The sequence below is a fragment of the Oryctolagus cuniculus genome, chromosome 15, assembly GCF_051225735.1.
Source record: "Oryctolagus cuniculus isolate XC-2025 breed Fujian yellow rabbit chromosome 15, ASM5122573v1, whole genome shotgun sequence".
Classification (NCBI taxonomy): Eukaryota; Metazoa; Chordata; class Mammalia; order Lagomorpha; family Leporidae; genus Oryctolagus; species Oryctolagus cuniculus.
The window spans coordinates 85624468-85644841 of record NC_142881.1 but is presented as its reverse complement, the minus strand read 5'-3'; the positions used below and the strand labels follow the sequence as shown (position 1 = coordinate 85644841).

General features: G+C 50.7%; 2 protein-coding genes across 11 annotated transcripts in view; one reads left to right on the top strand and one right to left on the bottom strand.

The window, feature by feature from the left end:
* WDFY4 (WDFY family member 4) overlaps positions 1-20374 on the bottom strand; it is a 269215-nt gene that overhangs the window by 35043 nt on the left and 213798 nt on the right. The window lies entirely within an intron of this gene.
* LRRC18 (leucine rich repeat containing 18) lies at positions 3769-18927 on the top strand. 6 transcript variants are annotated; one of them, XM_089314173.1, is made up of 4 exons: positions 3845-3886; positions 10540-10693; positions 14210-15057; positions 17507-18927. In XM_089314173.1, the coding sequence occupies exons 3-4, from the start codon at positions 14294-14296 to the stop codon at positions 17523-17525; spliced, it is 783 nt and encodes a 260-aa protein (XP_089170299.1). In that variant the 5' UTR covers positions 3845-3886; positions 10540-10693; positions 14210-14293; the 3' UTR covers positions 17526-18927. The 6 variants fall into 6 exon arrangements, with proteins under 6 accessions (XP_089170297.1, XP_089170302.1, XP_089170300.1 ...); XM_089314171.1 differs by lacking the exon at positions 10540-10693 and having other exon boundaries at positions 3769-3886; XM_089314174.1 differs by lacking the exon at positions 10540-10693 and having other exon boundaries at positions 3818-3886; positions 14213-15057.

The following is a 20374-nucleotide window of genomic DNA, read 5'->3' as shown; positions in this document are numbered from 1 at the left end:
AAGACTGTGCCAAAGTACACTTCTACAGTTAGAATATCCCAATCAGACCCGTGCAATGCCATTGTCTGGCTGGGAGAGAGTTTACCAAGACCCAGATTTGCTCAAGCTGTTCCAATCAACCAAACCTCACCTCCTCATTCCCCCCAGCCCCTCTGCACAGTCCCATTCAGGGGCCCAGACCCCACCCACCACATACTTCATATGCATGGACTCTGGGGAGACTCTGCAGGCCTCAGCCTGAACCAAACCTGACAGCTCAACTGCCCCAGCAGGGAGCTGTCTCTTCACCGCCCCCTCACAGCCCACCATGGTCACAGCCTCTGTCCAGGAGTTCTCCATCCCTCTGCACCCAATTCAGACTTTTCACAGGCAGAAAGCAATTTTCCCAGGCTGGGCTTCAGTTCCTTCCTCCCCAGTGGAGAAGTCATTGATCTGGCTTGCGTTATCCAGGCCAAGAACAGCCAACAACCATCCAGACAGAACGTGGTCAAATCTACTGCTTTAGCTTGCAAAGGCCCAAGTGGAAATTCTGCTCCCGGCTCCACCTGCGACCCTGCCACCTGTCCCAGCTCTGGAAGTTGTAACTGAGAGCGGGGTCAGTGAGGCCCACCACCTCGCAGAGGACACTGTGTGGAACCTTCCACAGCCTTGAGCCCGTGGAGTGGGCAGCCAACGCCTTGCTAATTGTGCTCGTCTGTTTTAGAACTCGAGAGGAGAGAGAGCTGGGGAGTAAACCGACCCCCATCAGGATCAGAAAACTGAGAGTGAGCCCCGGCTGCACGGCCCCTGAGAAAGGTTCTAGAATGTTGCTCGTGGCCATTTGTGATGTAGCCATCAGGTGGAATGATGTGAGGAGGAAGAAGGCGCTTCCTGTCCAACTCCTCATCCCATCGGCATGACCTCCAAGGGAGATCCATCATCGTCGGTCCCATTGGAAAAAGACATCACCACCACCAGCTGTGCCGGGTCACCTAACCAAATGTGAGTGCTCACATTTGCACACTTATAAAAATCATATTCATCCGAAAGTAGCTACAGAACCCTTGAAAGGGTCTAGGTGAAGGTTCTAGATTTCGGACAGGTGACTACTTCCTGGCCAATCGTTGTACGTAAGTTTCAGATTCCACACGATGCCAGGAATAACACGTGGGTTAGCTCTGGATCCAAATTCTGCCTCCACCACTTGACTGGGGGATGCACTCCAGGAACTGTGGCTACGTCATCCTTCTAATGCTTGAGCACACCTTCCCAGGAGAGTGAGTTGGACAGGGTCTGCAGAAGGGTTGGGCAGGTGGCTCCCTCGGCGGGAGATGTTTGGGCTGTTGTTCCCTTGCCTACCCTCCGGGAGGAAGAAGAATGGAGAGCCAAGGCCCTAGACGGGCTGTGCGGCCTGTGACTGGATCACTCACTGCTCCTTGGTCATCCCAGTGGGCATCACTGGTGGGGAGCTCCCCGGGGTCTCCTGAGGAGTCTGCAGTGAGTTTCAGGGCAAGAGTCTCGGTCTCCACTTCCCCACTCACCCACTCACCTCCCCACCCCTTTACCTCCGGGGACTCGGAGGCCAGGTCTAGCCCCAACCCAGCAGGTGTCTACAGAGGACCCATCCACAGGGGAAACTTGGACCCCTGTGCTAAGTCACACACTTCAAACCACTGCCTCCCCACTCCCAAAGCAACTTGCAAGTTGGACTCAGACAAAGTCAGTGTGGCCCAGGGAGGCGACCCTGCTGCCAGGTCAGTCGTCAGGGCTGGGCACAACCTTTGTTGGTTGAGAATCCCTACTAGGGAAAACAGGAACTGGATGTTGAGGGCACGGGAGACGCTGCTGTCCTCTAGGAAGCCAACAGACTGGTGCTGGAAACACAAATTTGGGTTCTCCTGGACTCTTAACTGTCAGGTAGCAGGTCAGGAGAAATCTGTGAGGTGGCTGATATAGTCTTCCAGACCAGAGACTTCCCCTGGGGTTGGGGGAGAACTGGCTCTCTCTGTTGTAACTTCCCACCTTTCTTCATTTCCCCCAGCAGGGAAGAGTCTTGCACGCAGTTCTAGGCATAATAATCATAGCACTTGATCATTGTCTAACCCATTTCGGGTTCCAAAGCCTTTTTGCTGATGGCCTAATTTTCACAAATACCCAATGCAGGAGCCAGCCGTCTTCTCTGTGTCGAGATGGGTTGGGAAGGAAGGCACGGGGCAAGGAAGTGGTGTGCAGAGCAGGGGAGCGGGAGACGAATTTCTGGTGCCCCACTGCCCCACCCCCACCTCAGGCCTGGCACAGAGCAGGTGCCTTTGAATGCTCAACACGTTGAGCTGCTCACAGCACCTGCCAGTACCACACCTCCACCAAGGGCCAGCCTTGCCCTTGAAGCCCGAGGAAAGCAAACAAAACCCGACAGCAACAGAAAGCTCCAACTGCGTGAAAACTGAGATCCTTGACGAGCAAAGTAATTAGTGTGTGTGTGTGTGTGTGTGTGTGTGTATACTTGAACTCAGGTAAACCATGAGCATGAGCGTCCTGACTCTGCAGCTGTGCTAACCGACTGCAAACTTAGTGTGTGTGGAGTTCACGCCCAGGTGCTGAAACCAGGAGTGGTTTTAGTTTTTATAAGTTTTACATTCGCAAAGCTATTTATCTCCTTACATATTTTCTTCTTTAAAAACCTTCATTTTATTTCCACCTATGTGTGTTTTGTGATGTCTGTGTGTTTTGTGGGATTTGGGATAATTATTAAATTTTCTACTTATTTTTATTTGCTAGCTCATTGAAATCCATTTACTATCCTAAATTAAATGATGCACTTTGTTTTGGGACTAAAATCATAAAAATATTCATATTCCATAAGGGTAAATATTAATAGTAAATACATCCATATTAAATATTAAAATTTATTCATCAGGATTTATATAGTTAAAGCTATCTCTTGCTTAATGATTTATTTTTATTTTAAAATTGAAGCATTTTTATTTTGCTTTTTTGCATTTTCCAAGTTTTATTACTTAAGTTAATTTTAGTTTTAAAATTATTTCTATTATTTGTTAATGATATTTTTTATTTTCCAATATATGCCTGGGTGGGGAGATTTAGATCATTTTTAATATTTAGTTCTACATACGCATTTTCTTATTTTTCTACCACGTTTTATTAGCTGCATAATAACTTTACTATTTAACATGTTCTGCTGATTTTCTTAATTTCTGGCCATCAAATTTAAAGAACAAAAACTTTAAAAATGATCACAAATGCACAGCTAAAGTCACTGCAACCTTATTCGTGTTACTGCCAAGTTGGAAACTAAAGGAAAATCCACATAGGAAACCTCCATTTTCAATGTAGATTTTAGAAGCTGCCCATTAGCATTTAAGAATGCACTCTCCATGGAAGGGAAAAATGACTGTGGACTTGCAGTTTAGAGGGTTACAGTCACTCTGTGCGGACAGACACAAAGTGGCGAGAAATAATTAAATCGAAATAAAGAAACCACTCAGAACAGAACCTCGAGGAGCAGAGGGAAGTATCTGGAAGAAAGAGAAGGACCCTGAAGAGTCACTCAGGGCAGCTGATGCCACCAGAGTTGAGAGATGTGTCCCCAGGAGGTGGCCATGTGGCTCTGCCCTTTGCAGTCCCCATGTTGCCATGGAGAGAGGCTTGTCTGGATCCTGCTGGGCTAACTGGAGACCACCTGCCAGAACCACGGGGATCCAAGAGGCCAGGCCATGCCTGGCGGGAAGCTTGGGCATCCCAGCAACCCTCAGTCCCAGCCTCTGGCCCCTCCCTTGGAAGCTGACCTCAGGATTATGCTAATGAACCTCAGGTGCCAGGCGCCTGCCTTGTTGCCTGGTGACAAAGTTTCACAGAGGAGCAGCAGGAAGAAGAGAGACGCGCAGGGGTAAGTCTTTGCTCTGGGGGCTGCCTTGCCATTATGGATCTGCTTAAACTCTGCTCTTCGAACTCTGCTTCTCAGCTCCCCTCTGGGTAAGCAACTGGAGATACCTGTTTGTCCCACGTGCTCTATTTACAAACCCCAGACACCCGCCAATGCATTATTTAGCAGAGGAGGGAGCGTGCGCTGAGCCCCAGCCAGGAAGAGCAGTTAGCTGGGGACACAGCTTGGGCGTCCCTGGGCAAGCTTGCGGAGGGAGACGTGCCGACCTGTAGGCCCCAGGGTCATGCTCCAGTCTCTCTCCCAGGTCAAGGGAACACGGTTTCAACTACTGGGCAGCCCCTCTAAGCCAGCTGAAATATGACTGCTCGCTCATGCAGGAGGGCTGGGCCTACTGCACTAACTAACTCTGCAGATCTCATCTAATTTCTATCAAAGTGCAGGAGGGTTTTCTGTCTTTTGAGAAATCTGGTCCCTAAACACCTTCTACAAATTATCCTGGACACTGGAAACCCACTGACAAGTGGTTCAGCTGGGCCTTTGCTAAGAAGGAGTCTTCATGGGACACACTGTATCACACATGTTAAGTCCCTAGTTCCAAGGCAGGTGTCGTGGGGGAAAAGAAGACCCTCCGTGGGGAGGCTGTGTGACCTCAGACAAGTTCCTTGGCCTCTCTGGGCCGCTGTTACTGTATCTTCCACTGGAGATGAAAATCAGAATGCCAGGCCATTCTAGGAGTGACTAGTGGCTTCTGTAAGAGGCCAGGGTGGGCATGGCGGTCAGAACGAGTACGACTCATCCGCATACGCGGTCTGAAGGCAGGACTTCTAACTTCCGCTGTGTTAAAAACCACGTGGTCTCACTGCTCTGCGAAGGATCTGGCGCACAGAAGGCTCGCAACGCACTCAGGAGCCAAGTTCAGAACACAGCTTCTGAGCCACAAACGGGAGCCTCAGAACAAGAGTCAGAGACTTGTGCAAAGTAACACACTCAGGGAGGGGCGGACCTGTGGCGGGCTCCAGGCTGCAGTGACGTCTGGGCCTGCTGGGTTGGACTCTGAGCCTCCTGGAGAGAAGGGAGACCGCTGCAGAGCGTCTGAGCAGCCACCACAGTCTGGGGCCGGTGCGTGGCGTCCCCAGCTTGCTCTGGGGGCTCTGCAAGCTCTTTCCCCCACCTTCTGCAGGAGTGACAGGGATGTGAAGGCTAGGTGACGTTTCCAAGTTCCCTGGACCCCAGGACAATGCAAGGTGCACATCTGAAGCCCGCCTTCTTCTACACGGGTGGGAAGTACCACCTGCGGCGAGAACCAGGGCCGACTCGCAGCTCCTGGCCTGTTCTCAGTTGCCCTGCTCTCTCTATCTCATGTTCACCTAATGAAACTCAGCTCAGCTCCCAGAGCTGGGCCTCGTGGCACCTGGTGCCTTCTTCCTGGGGGCGGGACAACGCGCTGAGGCTTGACCAGACTTAGGTGCAAGTTGGCGCAGGAGCTAGCCCAGTTCCCGCCAGCGCCTGCAGGACCTGAATCGCCAGAGCTCCCCCGTCCACCCAGTGAAGCCAGATTTTCATGGCACAGCCAAATGGCACTGAAGCCGGGGCAACGGGGGTCAGGCAGACTCTGGGTCTCCAAGGAACAGAACAGGGAGAACTTGGTGATTCCTCTGTGTAGTAGGGTGGATGGACTAAATGAGATATTGTTCCGGAAGCATCTAGACAGGAGACCAGCGCTGGATAAAGAGGAGGGGACAGTGCTGAAAATACCCAGGGCTTCTCCAAGTTCCATCCTGCTCTAGAATTGTCTCTTGACCTGACGCCCCCCATGCAGTCTAGAAGGTTCCACCGACTCTGCTCCCACCATGTCCTGATCCTACTTGGTCCCTTCTCCTCCTCCACCCTCTCAGTGCACGTGACCTTCCTGTCCTGTCTTCAGCTCGCTCCCCCGCCTTCAGGTCCCCACCCTGCCCCTCCCTCCCTACCTCTTCAAAACATTCATGGAGAATGAAAAAAAAAAAAAAAGCATGGATTTCAAAATTATTTGCACCAAAATCATCTTGTCTTTTAAAAGTTTGTTTTTCCATGAGCATTCTGAAGTGCCCGTGTGTCGCCTTCCCAGCAACGAGCTGATCCTTGCGACCACACGCAAGTGGCCACCTGCCCCCGAGCACGTGGCTGGCCCCCTCCTCCACTCCCTGTCCGCCCCGTGCTCCTGCTGCTCCAGTGGATTGGCTACTCCAGCACCCCCTTTCTCCCAACACCCCGGCTTCTCCCCATGCTGCAGACTTTGGCTCACGGGAACACCCCCTTCCTGGGCTGTTCTTCTCCAAATCCTTCGCACTCAAGTCACAGCTCAAATGTCACTCATGCCAGCAATTCAGAGAAGGTCTCTCCGGCCACCGCAGTCTAAATTAGCCCTCCTCCTCTCCAGCATCCCCTTCTGATTCTTGAGTGCATCCTCAGCTCCTGTGTTTTACCCAACGCTTAGACCAGCTGAAATGCTCCTTGGATTCTGTTTCCCTTGGGTTTTTTGGGGGGGAGTCTTCTTTGCTTTCCCCTAAGACAGGAAGTTTCACAAGAAACACAACAGCATCTGCCTTGGTCACTGCCTGTCCCCTGGTCTGATCAATAGCACAACCCAAATAAAAAGCGCTGAATGAATGAATGAGGGGCGTGGCCTGTGGGGAGCTCTAGATATTCTGAGTGGATGGACATAATCCTATCTATAAATCGCTGGTATCATAGTTCTCTTATGGTTGGTAAGAGTATGGTGAATTGTTTGCAAGTGTTGAAAAGTTTGCAAGGATTTTGTGTTTGGAAATCTGCAATGAGTATTCCCCAGCTCCTATGTCTGGGACGAGTGGCTAGCAACCATCCTGTCTCTGAAGCGCCATTCACCAAATGCCTCTCATGCCCCAACAACCTTATCCTGCACAATCACTGCATGGCCCTATTTTGTTCAGAGACGCTGGCGCTCAGAGCAGCTTACCTGGTACAAGGAAGTAGGAAGCCAGGACCTGAGCCCAGGGCCTGGACACACCTGGCCCCGTCTTGCCTTTTTGTCCAGGGACTGTTGCCATGGAGTTCCTTCTTTGACCTAAGTGTGCTTGGTATATTATTACAGAATCTCTCTCTTGTACACACACACACACACACACACACACACGAAGTGGCACTGCCTGTGTGTGTGTGAGCATGGGCATGAGCTGGTGTTTACAGCTTTCTTCACAGATGACAACTAGATCTCACAGCTGTTGTAGAGAATTTTGACAGTTCGTGTTTTGCTTCAGTTTCTACGTCATCTTTACCCTACTACACTGTGATTGCTTAACCAAGTATCGGTTGGTAGATATCTGGATGATTTCCTTTTAAGAATATCATAGGTGACGCTGTCATAGATATATTCACATGGACAGTGAAGTTCCTGTTTCCTGGGGAGAGGGTCTTAGAAGTGGCACCCGGGCTTCTCGGCAGCCTGGTCCCCACCTCTTCCCTGGCTCTCAGCCCTGTCTCTGGCATGAGCCCATCCCTCTGCTGTGGCTCGAGTCCATCTCTGCCTCTGAGAGCCTGTCCTTCTCCCCTTGGCCCGACCCAGTTAACCCAGCTTCTCCAGTGGGGCTTCCAACCCCACTTCCAACTCCTGGCACACCTGCCCATCATGCCATCTCATGCATCTACTTGGAAAGCACTTCTGTCCCCAAGTGTTCCCCACATAGGGATGGGAGCACACTTGGTGACCAGCACATTTGTGGTGTGGAAGTGGCAACCTGAATTTCCCTGAGGGCAAAAAACTTTATGGAAAACACGTATTAAAAAAAAAAAACCTACACACTGATTTCAAAAATATTTTTGCACCAAAGTAAACTCATACTACCTTATGGAAATGTCTGAACAGGATCTAGCACAAGGCACCTAGAAAGATAAGACATCAGTCTGTAAGGAGACACATCAGATTGAAGAATGGTAACTGGAGATAAGCAAAACACAACCAAACTAATGGCTACCGAGAGGTGGGCGTGGGGTCCAGTCTGAGCAAAAGCAAACTGGTGGAGAGCAAAGGCCAGGGCAACGGCGCTTGGTGATGCTGGAGATACTCAGCTTGCCGACTTTCTGGAGGGTCACAGAACAACAACATCTGCTTATCGGGGGAGTGTTTGGAGAAATGCAGCCAGGAAAATGTCTAGAAAAAAAACCTTCAGCAAAGAGTCCTTCTCCACCGCGGCCATGCCCCGGCTCGTTCCTCTCGTCAACCAGAGGTGGACTCCTGGAGTCTTGGCTCCAGGGTGGTCAGTTACGCTGCCTTATCCATGCTGTGTGCTTCCCCCAACTCACGCCCAAGCACAAGTCACAGCCAACGTTTCCAAGACCCTCACCCTTGCTCCCACCTGACTCTTGGAAGCAGCCATCATTATGATCTCACTGACAGTAGCGGAAGCCAAAGACCACCCAAGAGTCACTCATTTGCTGACTGCAGAGCCGGAGGCCCAGCCGGCTGGGTCGAAGGTCCCCGCGCTCCCATCTACTCTGCCACTGCTCTGAGTCGTTTCCTTAGGGGGCGGGCCTATGAGAACGCCCACCTGCGAAGAAAGGAAATCACAGTGGTGCAATGATTGATGGACGGAATCAGTGCTCATCCTCTGGGGTTTAGAGGTGCCAGGTCCTCCTCGGCTTCCGGGCTTTTGTTTGTGGTGAGGTTGGGTTGTATGGGTTGTTTGACTGTGTGGGTGACAAACAAGGCATTTCTAGTCTGTTAAAGTAATCATCTTAATATTTTATTTTAATTGTAAGGCGCCTATTCCCTCTTGTTCCTTTAACAAATCCAATTAAAACAGAGTACATTCGGAATTACCAAATAGACGCTATTAAACCAGTAAGAAATCGTAATCTTTCGTTATTGGGCCATGGGACCCCTTGGGAACTTTTGCTCCAAATAAAAGTTGAATTCTCATTATCCACCAGGGGGAAGCGGGCTGTTTGACAGATAACAGAGCCGCATGGATGCTAAGGAGAAGTAACCAATATTAGGGTCGACAATGCTATAAATGTATAGTGTCCCAGCAAGGCACTTAGAATGGTGTTGATCAAATTAACCAGATAATTGCCAAATGAAGTGAGCCTGACCATTTCCATACAGACACTCCCTTTGCTGCTTTAGAGCCACGGGAGCGGGAACGCGAATGCAACAGGATGACTGCTCCCGTGAGTTCTGGAACCAGGCAGCTGGAGAACTCGGATAAACACTTCAACCGTCCCTCCACCCCCAACCACCATGCCAGCATCTTCCCCTGTACAATGGGAACAGATGCTGCTCCCTCACAGGAGAGCACTTGGGATGGGGTCACTCTGGGGCTGAAACAGGTGTGAAGCAGCAGCAAGGGCTGGTGTGAAGCTGTCTGTGGGATGGGTGAGAAGGGCAGGGTGGAGAGAGAGTGTCCTCGGATCTATGCATGGGGACAGCCTGTGCTTGGGAGAAGCAGAGGTGCAACCTACCCGGCGCGAGATCTGAAAAGGGAGTCCATGAGGTACAGAGCAGACTCCTGGCACCCATGCATAGCCTCGGAGCATCACCGAGCAGCCAGCAGCCCTCCATGGTGGAACGGTTGCTGGGTCTTTGGTGAGACTGCAGGTGGCTCAAGTCCCAGGGCCGTGTTGCACGCACACACGTGTCGTCACTCTCCATGTGGCAAGACCGTCCTTGTGTTGAAGCACAGGCACCAGAGAGGCCGAGGAGCCACAAATCCCTGTCCCCATCACTGCCCACATGGGGACTATTAAGTCAACCGGCTTGGGGCATTTATGTGTGCCCTTTAAACTGTTTCTTTCTCTCTCCCAGCATCCAAGCTCTTACAGTCAAATGGCTCCATTAATGCCATTACAATATCATTAAAATTCATATGCTTATATATATTTAGATACATGTGGGGGATTTCAGAGTTCTTGGAAAAATGGAATGAAAAGATAGCGTGCGTTCTCCAGGAGTCTCTGAAGACGCCCCGTACGTCCAAATACTTGTCTATGAAAAGGAGCATCTTACGTCCCAGCCCCTGGGTGGGGTGTTCAGGCTACAGACCAAGCCGAAACGGTTTCTTCAGGATCCCCTCTTTGCATGGGGCCCCTCCAAGAGGTCGGTGGGACAACTCCATGACTGACCCCTGCTAGGACGGTGGCCTAACACTGCACCTCCTCCTCACTCGCCACACAGATGGCCCCTATTTCAGCAGGTGGAGTGCAAGCCCTCTGCCCTTAAGCAGCCTGCCTGTGAGTGTCCCGTGGTTCCCAGTCCATGACAAGTCACAATGGCTCCAAGCCAGGGCTGGTCCTGCAGGGTCCAGGGACTCCACGGGACTTGTGGGTTTTATATCAGATGCCCACGGGTGACCAAATGGGAACAGTTCCTTTTGGGGACCAGGGCAGGGGTGGCTTGATTTTCTGTTGCAGATGTGAGTGTGGCTGTCAGCCTGGGAGTGCTAGGGTTCCAGAAAGGAATCTTTCCCTTGATGTTCTTGGGGGCCAGTGGTGTGCCCCCAGGGATGCGGTGTTCGCTACAGAGCCGGAGAAGGGAGAAGCAGCACAGTGGAATCGACAGACCATGCATAAGCTTGGGGAGCACGCACATACGTCTAGGCTTGGCTTCGGCTGTTCTCTTGGCTGTCTCTTGGTTGTTTCAGATGGTGTCCTTGGGATTTTGAATTTGGATCAGTTCTGCACAGAGGGCTTTGCTCTCTGATTGGAACCAGCACAGCTCCGTCAGCCCTGTGGTCGTCGGGAGAAACACCTACGCCCTACAACTGTGCTGTGTGGCTCAGCCAGGACGTCCTGTAGGTTAGGTGGACTCCATGTGTTTTTGATTCATGATGTTTTCAACCTAGGATGGGTTTATCAAGACGTATCCCCACAGCAACTTAAGGAGCACCTGCATTTTTGAATGCCTGAATTATTGAGACATTTGTATCATGTCTTCTTTTTTTAAAAACTTTTTTGTGCACACATTTAGTTCTTTTTTATCTACTTAAAATATATTTTATTTATTGATTTTTAGAGGTAGAGTTACAGACAGAGAGAGGACTTCCATCTGCTGGTTCACTCTTCAAATGGCCACAGCAGCCAGAGTTGGGCCAATCTGAAGCCAGGAGCCAGGAGCTTCTTCTGGGTCTCCCACACAGCTGCAGGGGCCCAAGGACTTGGGCCATCTTCTACTGCTTTCCCAGGCCATAGCAGAGAGCTGGATCAGAAGTGGAGCAGCCAGGACTCAAACTGGTGTCCATATGGAATGTTGGCACCAAAGGCAGAGGCTTTAGCCCACTACACCACAGCACTGGCCCCTGTATCTTGGCTTCTTAAGAGATGGCCCAGGGATGGGCCTTTAGCTCACTGGCTGGATGCCTGCCTTCTATATCTGAATACCTGGGTTCAGTTCCAAGTTCTCTCTCCGGTCTCCAGCTTCCAGTCAATGCAGACCCTGGAAGGCAGCAGTGACGGCTCACGTGACTGGGTCTCTGCCGCCCACGTGGGAGACCTGGATGGAGTTTCTGGCTCCTGCATTTGGTGCACAGAACTGTTGTGGGCACTGGGAAGTGAAACAGCAGATAGGAGTATGCCTCTTTCTCTTTCTCTCTCTGCCTCAGTTCTTCTGCTTCTCAATAATTTTGAGAGAGAGAGAGAGAGAAAGAGAGACAAGCAAAAAGTAGTTCTCATCTACGCGGCACAATGTTAGTTACATGGAAGATTCTCTCTCTCTCTGTGTGTGTGTGTGTGTGTGTGTGTGTGTGTGTGTGTATGTATGTATGACAGAGGTATTAACTTTCAAATAAATAGAAAATAAATCTTAATATTGTGAGATCACGTTGGCAAGACATATAGACACAAAACGAGCCTTAAAAAATGCAGTCAAAGACACTTGAGGGTGAAGCACCAGATAGATTCTAGTATCATAGTGATGCTAAGGATCTTACAACAGAAAATGCTTGCAAATATTTTGATGGCATTAAAATACAGATTGCCATTACATTTTTAATTTAGATATCCACGGGGTGTCCTACCATGCTGTTTGATTCATATTGGCTAGATAAAAAATTAATTAGAAATTAAAGTCAAACCAATTGGTCTACTTTTTTTTCCCAAAGAATAAAAACAAACAATAGAAGACAGAAAGAGATAATACATTTAGGCATCTCTAATAGTTGGGATTCTAAGCTGTTCATGTGAAATGCAACTCATCCATCCACTCAACTGTATCATTCAGCTTATCCACCTGGGATGAAATACCCAAGCTGGGCTACTTAGGGAGAAAAGAGGCTTATTTAGCTCCCAGTTCTGAAAGTTCAATGATGCTTATGTGGCAGTGGCTGTCTCATTGGCAGAGCCCCGAGACAGATCACGGTACCACACAGCAACAGGCAGGGAGCACATGTGTAGATGAGTGTGTCTGGTCTCTCTCCCGCTTCCTACCAAGTCCCCAGGGGTCAGTTATGGGGGCTCCCTCCCCTAATGACCTTAACTAATCCTGATCACGTGCCAGGGCTCCATCTCTAAATACCACAGTGACACGACATTTTCCACCCTCTTAACACCTTGCAATCAAGTTTATGTTTCAGTCAATGAAGTTCTGGGAGATGCTGAGACCCCACCCATACCAGGCCACCATGTACAAGGGGACTTGCAGAAAGCTGTGGAAAATGAGAGTTCAAGGATAAGTTTATTTAGGGGGGGCAAAAAAAATTTGAAATCCATGCATAGTTTGTTTTCCATAAGACACACTTTGTGGACTTTTTCAAGATATCTCATTTACATGGATTTTGAAAATTCCTGCACCAAAATAAACTCATGCCTTCATTCCATTTTTCATGAGCTCTTTTGCAGTCTGCTTGTTTCCATGTATCTGGTGACATCTGCTTCTCCCCATAGCTGCCAGCTTCTCCTGTGTGGGTGTTTCCCCACTGTGGCACTCTGGCCCTCTATGCACTAATAGCAAAAAGTCATCCAAGCAGTCTGAGTGCATCCGTAGACCGGCTGATTCGCAGTTCTGCTCAGTGGGCCTGGGTAGGTTGCTGGTCCCAGGAAGGAACAGAAGAGATGTTCCTTCTAGTGGTGCTTGCTGGCTCATGGGGTCGGGATGGTCACTCTGCTTGCAGAGTTGAGAGCAGGGGTCCCAGCCAGGGGAAGGTGGGGGTGCCTTGTGCTGTCTGAGGTCCCAGACTCACTGGGTAGGAGGTGAGGTACATCACCCCAGCCACAGTACCCTAATTTGCCTTAAGGGCAATGGGCAGGCTCTAGGCCAAAAGGCAGTTGACAGGGGCTCCTAAGTGGGGCAGTGCTGTGAGGTCAGTGCCACACAGCTTCCTCGCCACCATCAGTCAGAGCAGGAGGGCTTCTTCTCACTGTGGGGGTGGGCGTGTGGGGAGTGGGCTAAGCTGGGCCCAACAGGCTGGACCTGCCAGAGCCCTCTCCCTTACACTTGGTGTGTTTGGCCTGCCTTGGATGAATTTTATCTGAAAGCATGAGGGGTCTTTCCAAAAGTTTGTGCAAAATGCATATGATGGAAAAACTATGCATGAACTTGCAAGTTTTTTTTTTTTGCATCCAAATAAATTTACTTTTTCATCCATTTTTTTCTACAAAGCAAAGTATATTTACTGTTTGTTTAGGTCCGTGGGGAAGGACTGCCAACTGCAAGGTGGGACCATGTAGTGTTTGGGACTCATATTCTGGGGTTCAGTGGAAGCTCAGATTTAACGGGTGATTCTGTCATTGGATTTGCAAAGCCTGGCAACTCTGTCCTGGGAAGAAGTCATTGACAAGCTGAAGATCAGGTCCTAGGCTTCCTGGACCTCTTTCGTCTTCTATATTTATTTAAGCATCATTTGACGGATCTGCAATCTTTACATAGCCGTAAGGCTCTGTGCAATGTGTTGGTGCACCTGTACCTCGGGCTCAGGGCGATTAGCAGACCTATCGCTTCCACCCTTCATAGTTCCTTTATGGTGAGGACACCCCAAATCTTGTCCGCTGTCCAACTCTGGTGATGTGTGCCTTGGCCGACCCCTCCCCCTGCCTGCTCCCCACGCTCTGCGAGCACTGTTCTCCTACTGACATAGAGGAGGAGGTCATGGCCTGGATCCCACTTACGAGGAAGCTGGTTTGGTGCCTGTCTCTCCGAGGCTGGCTTGGTTCAAGTGCACTTTTTCTGACCTGCCCCCTGCTGCTCGGCAGCCGCGCTGCTTCTGCTCATGGTCTGATTCCTCTCTAGTTCACTCCCCTACAGAGCAGAGTGCTAGGATCTGAGGGACATGCAGGACCCGCAGGCCATCTCCTAACCGTGTGCTCTCCCTCTTTTCTCAGCAGTTTTATGTGAGTTCTTCCTCCAAGAGATCAAGGGTGCCACCCGATCAGCGTCCCTGGGACTCGCTCCCTCACTGAGAAGCCATGGCGAAGGGCATAAAAAGCCCCAAGGGCAAGAAGATCACCCTGAACGTGGCCAAGAACTGCATCAAGGTCACGCTGGATGGCCGCAAGCGCCTGGACTTGAGCAAGATGGGCATCACCACCTTCCCCAAGTGCATCCTGCGGCTCAACGACGTGGACGAGCTGGACCTCAGCCGGAACCTGATCAGGAAGATCCCGGACTCCATCTCCAAGTTCCAGAACCTGCGCTGGCTGGACCTGCACAGCAACTACATCGACAAGCTCCCCGAGTCCATCGGCCAGATGACCACCCTGCTCTACCTCAACGTCAGCAACAACAGGCTCACCACCAACGGCCTACCCGTGGAGCTGAACCAGCTCAAGAACATCCGCACCGTCAACCTGGGCCTCAACCACCTGGACAGCGTGCCCACCACGCTGGGGGCCCTCAAGGAGCTCCACGAGGTCGGGCTGCACGACAACTTGCTCAGCTCCATCCCCGCCAGCATCTCCAAGCTCCCCAAGCTCAAGAAGCTCAACACCAAGCGGAACCCCTTCCCGAAGGCGGAGGAATCCAAAATATTCTCCGACTCCATCAAGAGGCTGGAAAACGTATTCCTGGTGGAGGAGAAGGATCTGTGCGCGAACTGCCTGAGGAAATGCCAGCAGGCCCGCGAGAAGCTGAACAAAATCAAGAACATGGCCGCGGCCACGCCGAGAAAGGCCATCTTTTCCAGTCTGGTCTCACCTAACTCTTTGGCCAAGGACTCCCAGGAAGACTGGAGGTGACCTGGGACCCCGACCTTGAGGCAGGAAGGCAGAAGGGAGGGGTGGAAGAGGGCTGCGGGCTGCGTGTACAGGAGATGGAGGACCTGGCTGTTGCTACAGTTAGTTCCTGCAGTCAAGCCCATAAACTTCTTTCCCTACCTCCTTGCTTTGTGATTCTGTTGATTTCAGGGCCTTGGTCCCTTGCCATTGCACATGTTTCTCTCTTCTCTGCATGTTCACACACACACACACACACACACACACACGCACACAGGCATTGGGAAATGAGTGTCCATCTCACTGCTGCCCCGGGACCCCTCTGCTATAGCCTGGGGCCTGAGCAGACAATGCTTTCAGCAAACTCTCATTTGCATTATTACTGGCATTTCAAGACCCCTCCCAGCTCCCAAATAGGGCCTTGTTCTACTGGGATGTTGGGAGGTCAGCAGTCTCAGAACTTGGCAGGTTGGCAGGAGAGCAGATGGCACTTAGTCTTGGGTAGGGGACAAAGCCACACCACGGGGATGGATACATATATTGCCATTGAGTATAGGCAGGTAGTGTCTTGGGCCCAAATTAGTACTGTCTTTCCTCTGTGTTTGCATGCTTTTTAAAAGGTTTATTCTCTTTATTTGAAAGGCAGAGTTATAGAAAGGGAAGAGCAAGAGAGAGAAAAGAGAAGGGGGGAGAGAGAGAGGGAGAGAGAGAGAGAGCGAGAGAAAGAGATCTGCCACCCGCTGGTTCACACCCTACATGGCCACAAGAGCTGGGACTGGCCCAGGCTGAAACCAAGGACCCAGAGTTCCATCCTGGACTCCCATGGGGGTAGCAGGGGCCCAAGCATTTGGGCCATCCTCCACTACTTTCCCAGCAGCATTAGCAGGGAGCAGCCAGAGCTGGAGGCAGTGCCCCGACACAGGATACCAGTGTAACCAGCAGCTTAACCTGCTGCGCCACAGCGCCGCTCTCTGTCCCTGTGTCTGGATGTGGTCACACTTACGGCAGCCACGCCATTTCTGTCTTGCTTTGAACCCGCCGCTGTCACATGGTCTTAATTAGCATAACTCGAAGCATCTCCAGGATGCTGACTCTGAGGCATATACATAATTGTAAGTTGCTGTTGGGTCTTTACGCCATTTCCAAGTTTTGACTAACGAAAACAGTTCTGTCATGAGCGCCCGTGTGACTGAAACGTCCTAACACACCTCGGATTGATCCCTTGGCAGAGCTGCGTTTCGGGAAATATTGTGCTAACGGGTATTTTTGGAAAAACTCATTTCTGATACGTGTCTTCATATAACGTATAGAAGCCTTCACACATTTAAATGAGGGGGTCTTTTCGAAGTTCATGGGAAATGCATACTATAAAAAAACAACCCCTGGATTCTAAAATCTTTGACATCAAATAAGCATACTTTAATTTCATCTCCCATGAACTGCTGGAAGGCCTAGCGCACATCTATGAAGAAATCTATCAGGAGCCAGTTTCCCCGAGTCCTGCCCTCCACGTGTTTCTCCTCATTCAATGTCGGAAGGGATTGATCAGGAGCCCTTCTGAAAACCAGGGAGGCGGTCGTGTCCGGGATGGGCAGGTGGAGACACGGTGACCGCAGCTCAGGGGCCACCTCTCTAGTCGGGCCCTGGGCACGTCCCCGAGGGAGACAAGCCACTGGCAGAGATGCTTCATCTCTGGCCCACAGGGGTGGAGTCCACGCAGGGACATGGGATCCTGGCAGAGGGTGCTACTGGTTATCTGGAGGCAGTCCACTCCAGTTCCTCCACCTCGAGACGTTTTTCCTTCAGAGTTAGCTTTTCCGTCTCAGGGATGCAAAAGGACCAGCAAATGAAGCGAAGCTGAGAAAAAGCACAACCACTGCAGATCGCACCCATGCTCCAGGAAGGACCCCCCCCCCCCCCGAGCCCTGCGCCATCACAGCCCACCCCTCCCTGCCCGCGGTCTGGTCTGTTCCCAGTCCCGTCCTGGCTTGGCTGCTGACGGGGTGCTGGGAAGGCAGGAAGCCATCTCTCTGCCATTCTTGCTCTGGGCACTTTCTGCTTGAGGTGAAATTCACCAGGACCCAGAAAAACCCAGGCAGTAGGCTTCGCCTTGCCCCAGAATCCATTCGAGTAGACACCCTGTAAGCCAGGACGCACCAGCAGAAGTCAAACAGGGATCATCTGCATTGTCTGTCTGTATCTTTCAAGGCAGACTCGAGGCTGACATTCCTTTATACTCTCAAACACTCTGAGTATCACTCCTGGCTTCTGGAAGTTGTAATAAAAGGACCTGCTAGGAAAGCCACGGGTTTTCTTTAGTCTCCAGTAGAAGGAAAACTTTGTCCATGCTTACGTTTCCGGGGGTGCCCTGGGTGGCCCCACTGTGACTGTGCTCGCTCGCTCGCTCGCTGGGTTTGGCCTTTGTGACCTGGAGCAATTGCCTCAGCCTCTTGTGTCTCCGTTCCCCAGGTTACAGTCAACAGAGTAGCTCATGGCTCAGAAGAGGAGGAGACGCAGCAGCAAGGGGGAGCTCCCGGAAGCCAGGCGCCCCCTGGCGCTGGCCACCACCCAGACTGGCTTCCCAAGTTCTTCACTTCTCCCTTCCTCACTGGAGGCCATCTGTGTGCGGCCGAAGTCTTTGATGCGGCTTTCCAAAACGTGTAGAGAGGAAACATGTCAGAGACTGACTGTGGTGTATGTGTATTATATATTATAGACAACTAAAGACGTAAGAGTAGACGTTAAGACTGAAAAGGCTTGCAGTCGCCACACATCACTCAAATCTTAGTCCCTGCTAAGTTATGTGCAAACCATGACTCCCGTCAAGCAACTAGAATTGGCACCAGAAATTTCCATAGAGGAGCACAAACAACACCCTAGACCAAGTCTAATTTTCACACATATTTCTGCAGTGTACGGATACCAGGAGAAGGAAAACAGGGGCACAGACAACAGCCACAAGGAAAATTCAATGGACAGTGGCTGACTTAGGCCCCGGACATTTCAACAATTGAGTCAAATGCCAGTGGTCCACTCCGCATGTCACAGCCCCAGACTGGGGACAATCTAATGTCCTTCAGTGCACAATCAACACACTCTGCAATATTCGTATCACACACTTCTACTTGGCAATGAGAAGAAACTCGGTGTCGGCATGTGCAACCGCCCGGGCCAATCCCAGAAGTGCATACACTGCATGATACTCTTTCTGGAACATTCTCTACATGACAAGCGTCTCAGATGAAAAATAAGGGGTAAGGGTAAGGGTGGATGTGAGAAGAGTGGCAGTGTGGGAGGGGTCTTTGTGGTGTGAGCTGAGTAGTTCAATTTTGGTGATGGGTGCACAATTTACACGAAATAAAAGGACAAAGACTTACGCACACACATACCAATGTCAATGTCTTGATTTTTCATTGAGGAGAGTTAAATAATAAAGAATACATGGGGGCCTCTCTGTACTATTTTTACAATTCCTTGTGAACTTCTACTTTGTAAATACAACTTTAAAACAAACAGCCTTACTGCCACACGCAACAGTAAACCTATCCTGTGCATCTGCCCAGGGCTCACCTATGAGACGCACCGGCCAGCTTAGAGCGAGGCTCTCCCGCAGCCAGGCAGCCCAGAGCTGCACTTCCTCAAACATCGCTCACATTGAAGGCATTCCGGGAGGAAAGGGACCTTCATCTGCACCTGCTGAACTCGTCCAAAACTACTGCTCTCGGACTATCGTTACAGACTCCCAAGCAGGATGCTAAAATAAAAAGAAAATGCATAGCTTCTCTCTGAATGCCCCCAGTTTCCTGGAGGTGGCCCAGCAGGGTGTAACCTGGAACCAGCAGGCTGCTCATCACTTGATTCACTCTTCCTTCCTTCCTTCCTTCCTTCCTTCCTTCCTTCCTTCCTTCCTTCCTTCCTTTTTTTTCCCCCATACTTATTTGAAAGGCTGAGTTACAGAGACAGAGAGGGACAGAGAGAGAGATCTTCCATCCACTGCCTCATTCCCCAGATGGCTCTAATTGGCCAGGGTTGGGCTGGGCTGATGCCAGGAGCCAGGAGCTTCATCCGGGTCTCCTACTTGGGTACCAGGGGCCCAAGGACTTGGGCCATCTTTAGCTGATTTCCCAGGTGCATTAGCAGGTGGCTGGATGGGAAGTGGAGCAGCCGGCACTAGAACTGGTACCCATATGGGATGCCAGCACTGCAGATGGCAGCTTTATCCACTGTGCCACGGCACCGACTCCCCACAGGCACCTTTTGCTTCCATGGCACAAGGGTCAGCATGTCAGACCAGGGCTGTGGAAGGTTCCTTCAGGTTCATTCGAGGATGTATGCTGAGTCCAACAGCGGCTGGACAGAGGGAGAACTCAGCAGGCAACCTGACCTTGTATTTCTCTGTTTCCTAAATCCTGGGCTCAGTATGACCTGAGATGGTTGAGGAGCAACGTAACCGAGCCAGGCCACATTAGCTTCCCTAAGAAATGTCTACAGAGAAGCAAGTGAAAATGTGGGACCCCCATCCCTGCTGAGAACCACCATAAACATTCTAATCTGCAAAGCTCTGTGCGTATTTTAAACAAAGCAGATAGCTGCTTTGGGTACCCACTACCCTTTAGACCAGGACAAGGTTGGTATTCACTGCCTTGAGAAAGTATGTTCCAGAAAAAACAAAATTCACAAGAACCTGTTTCTTGTTATCTGTCCCTGAAAGATGATGTAACACCCAAAGTGACTGTTTCCTGTCTTTTCATTTCAGAGTAGTCTGGAGTAACGAGATGACTCCAGCACTGAGCGTGTCCATTTGTTCTTCCTTTAAAAGAACACGGCATGATTTTTCAAAGGGCTGCTTGGTGTCGGGACATTTTGTAAGGGCACAGAGAACTTTCAAGTGTAAGGATGTCCCTGTTCATGCACACACACGCTCGCAAGCCCCAGCCCCATCCTTGTACCTTCTGCTGTTGCGTCTCCTCTCTGGATGGGCCCCTCTCTCCCTCAACAGAGCCTGTCTGTGTGTGACTGCGTGGAGTGGCCCTTGTCTGGGGACTCTATATAGCTTCATGTGGGAAGGCCCTGTAGATCTGCCAAGCCTTGCACCCCACAGAGGTCAAACCATGCCAACACGGGTGAGTTAGAGAGCTCAGATTCATCCAGGGTTTCCAAGTATTTTCTACTTGGGATCCAGGCCCAGGTAAACTCCTTGACATACAGCCATGGAGGCAACCATTGTCGCTGGAATTCTGGTCCCCAAAATCTCTGGCTTCCCCCACATAGAGATGGCATCCAAAGAGGGTCAAATATATAACCAGGAGCAGGGACTGGAGACAAGAAAAATCTTCA

What these genes read in the sequence shown, in the direction of transcription:
- LRRC18 (XM_089314171.1), top strand. Translation starts at nt 14,294, where the DNA reads ATGGCGAAGGGCATAAAAAGCCCCAAGGGCAAGAAGATCACCCTGAAC.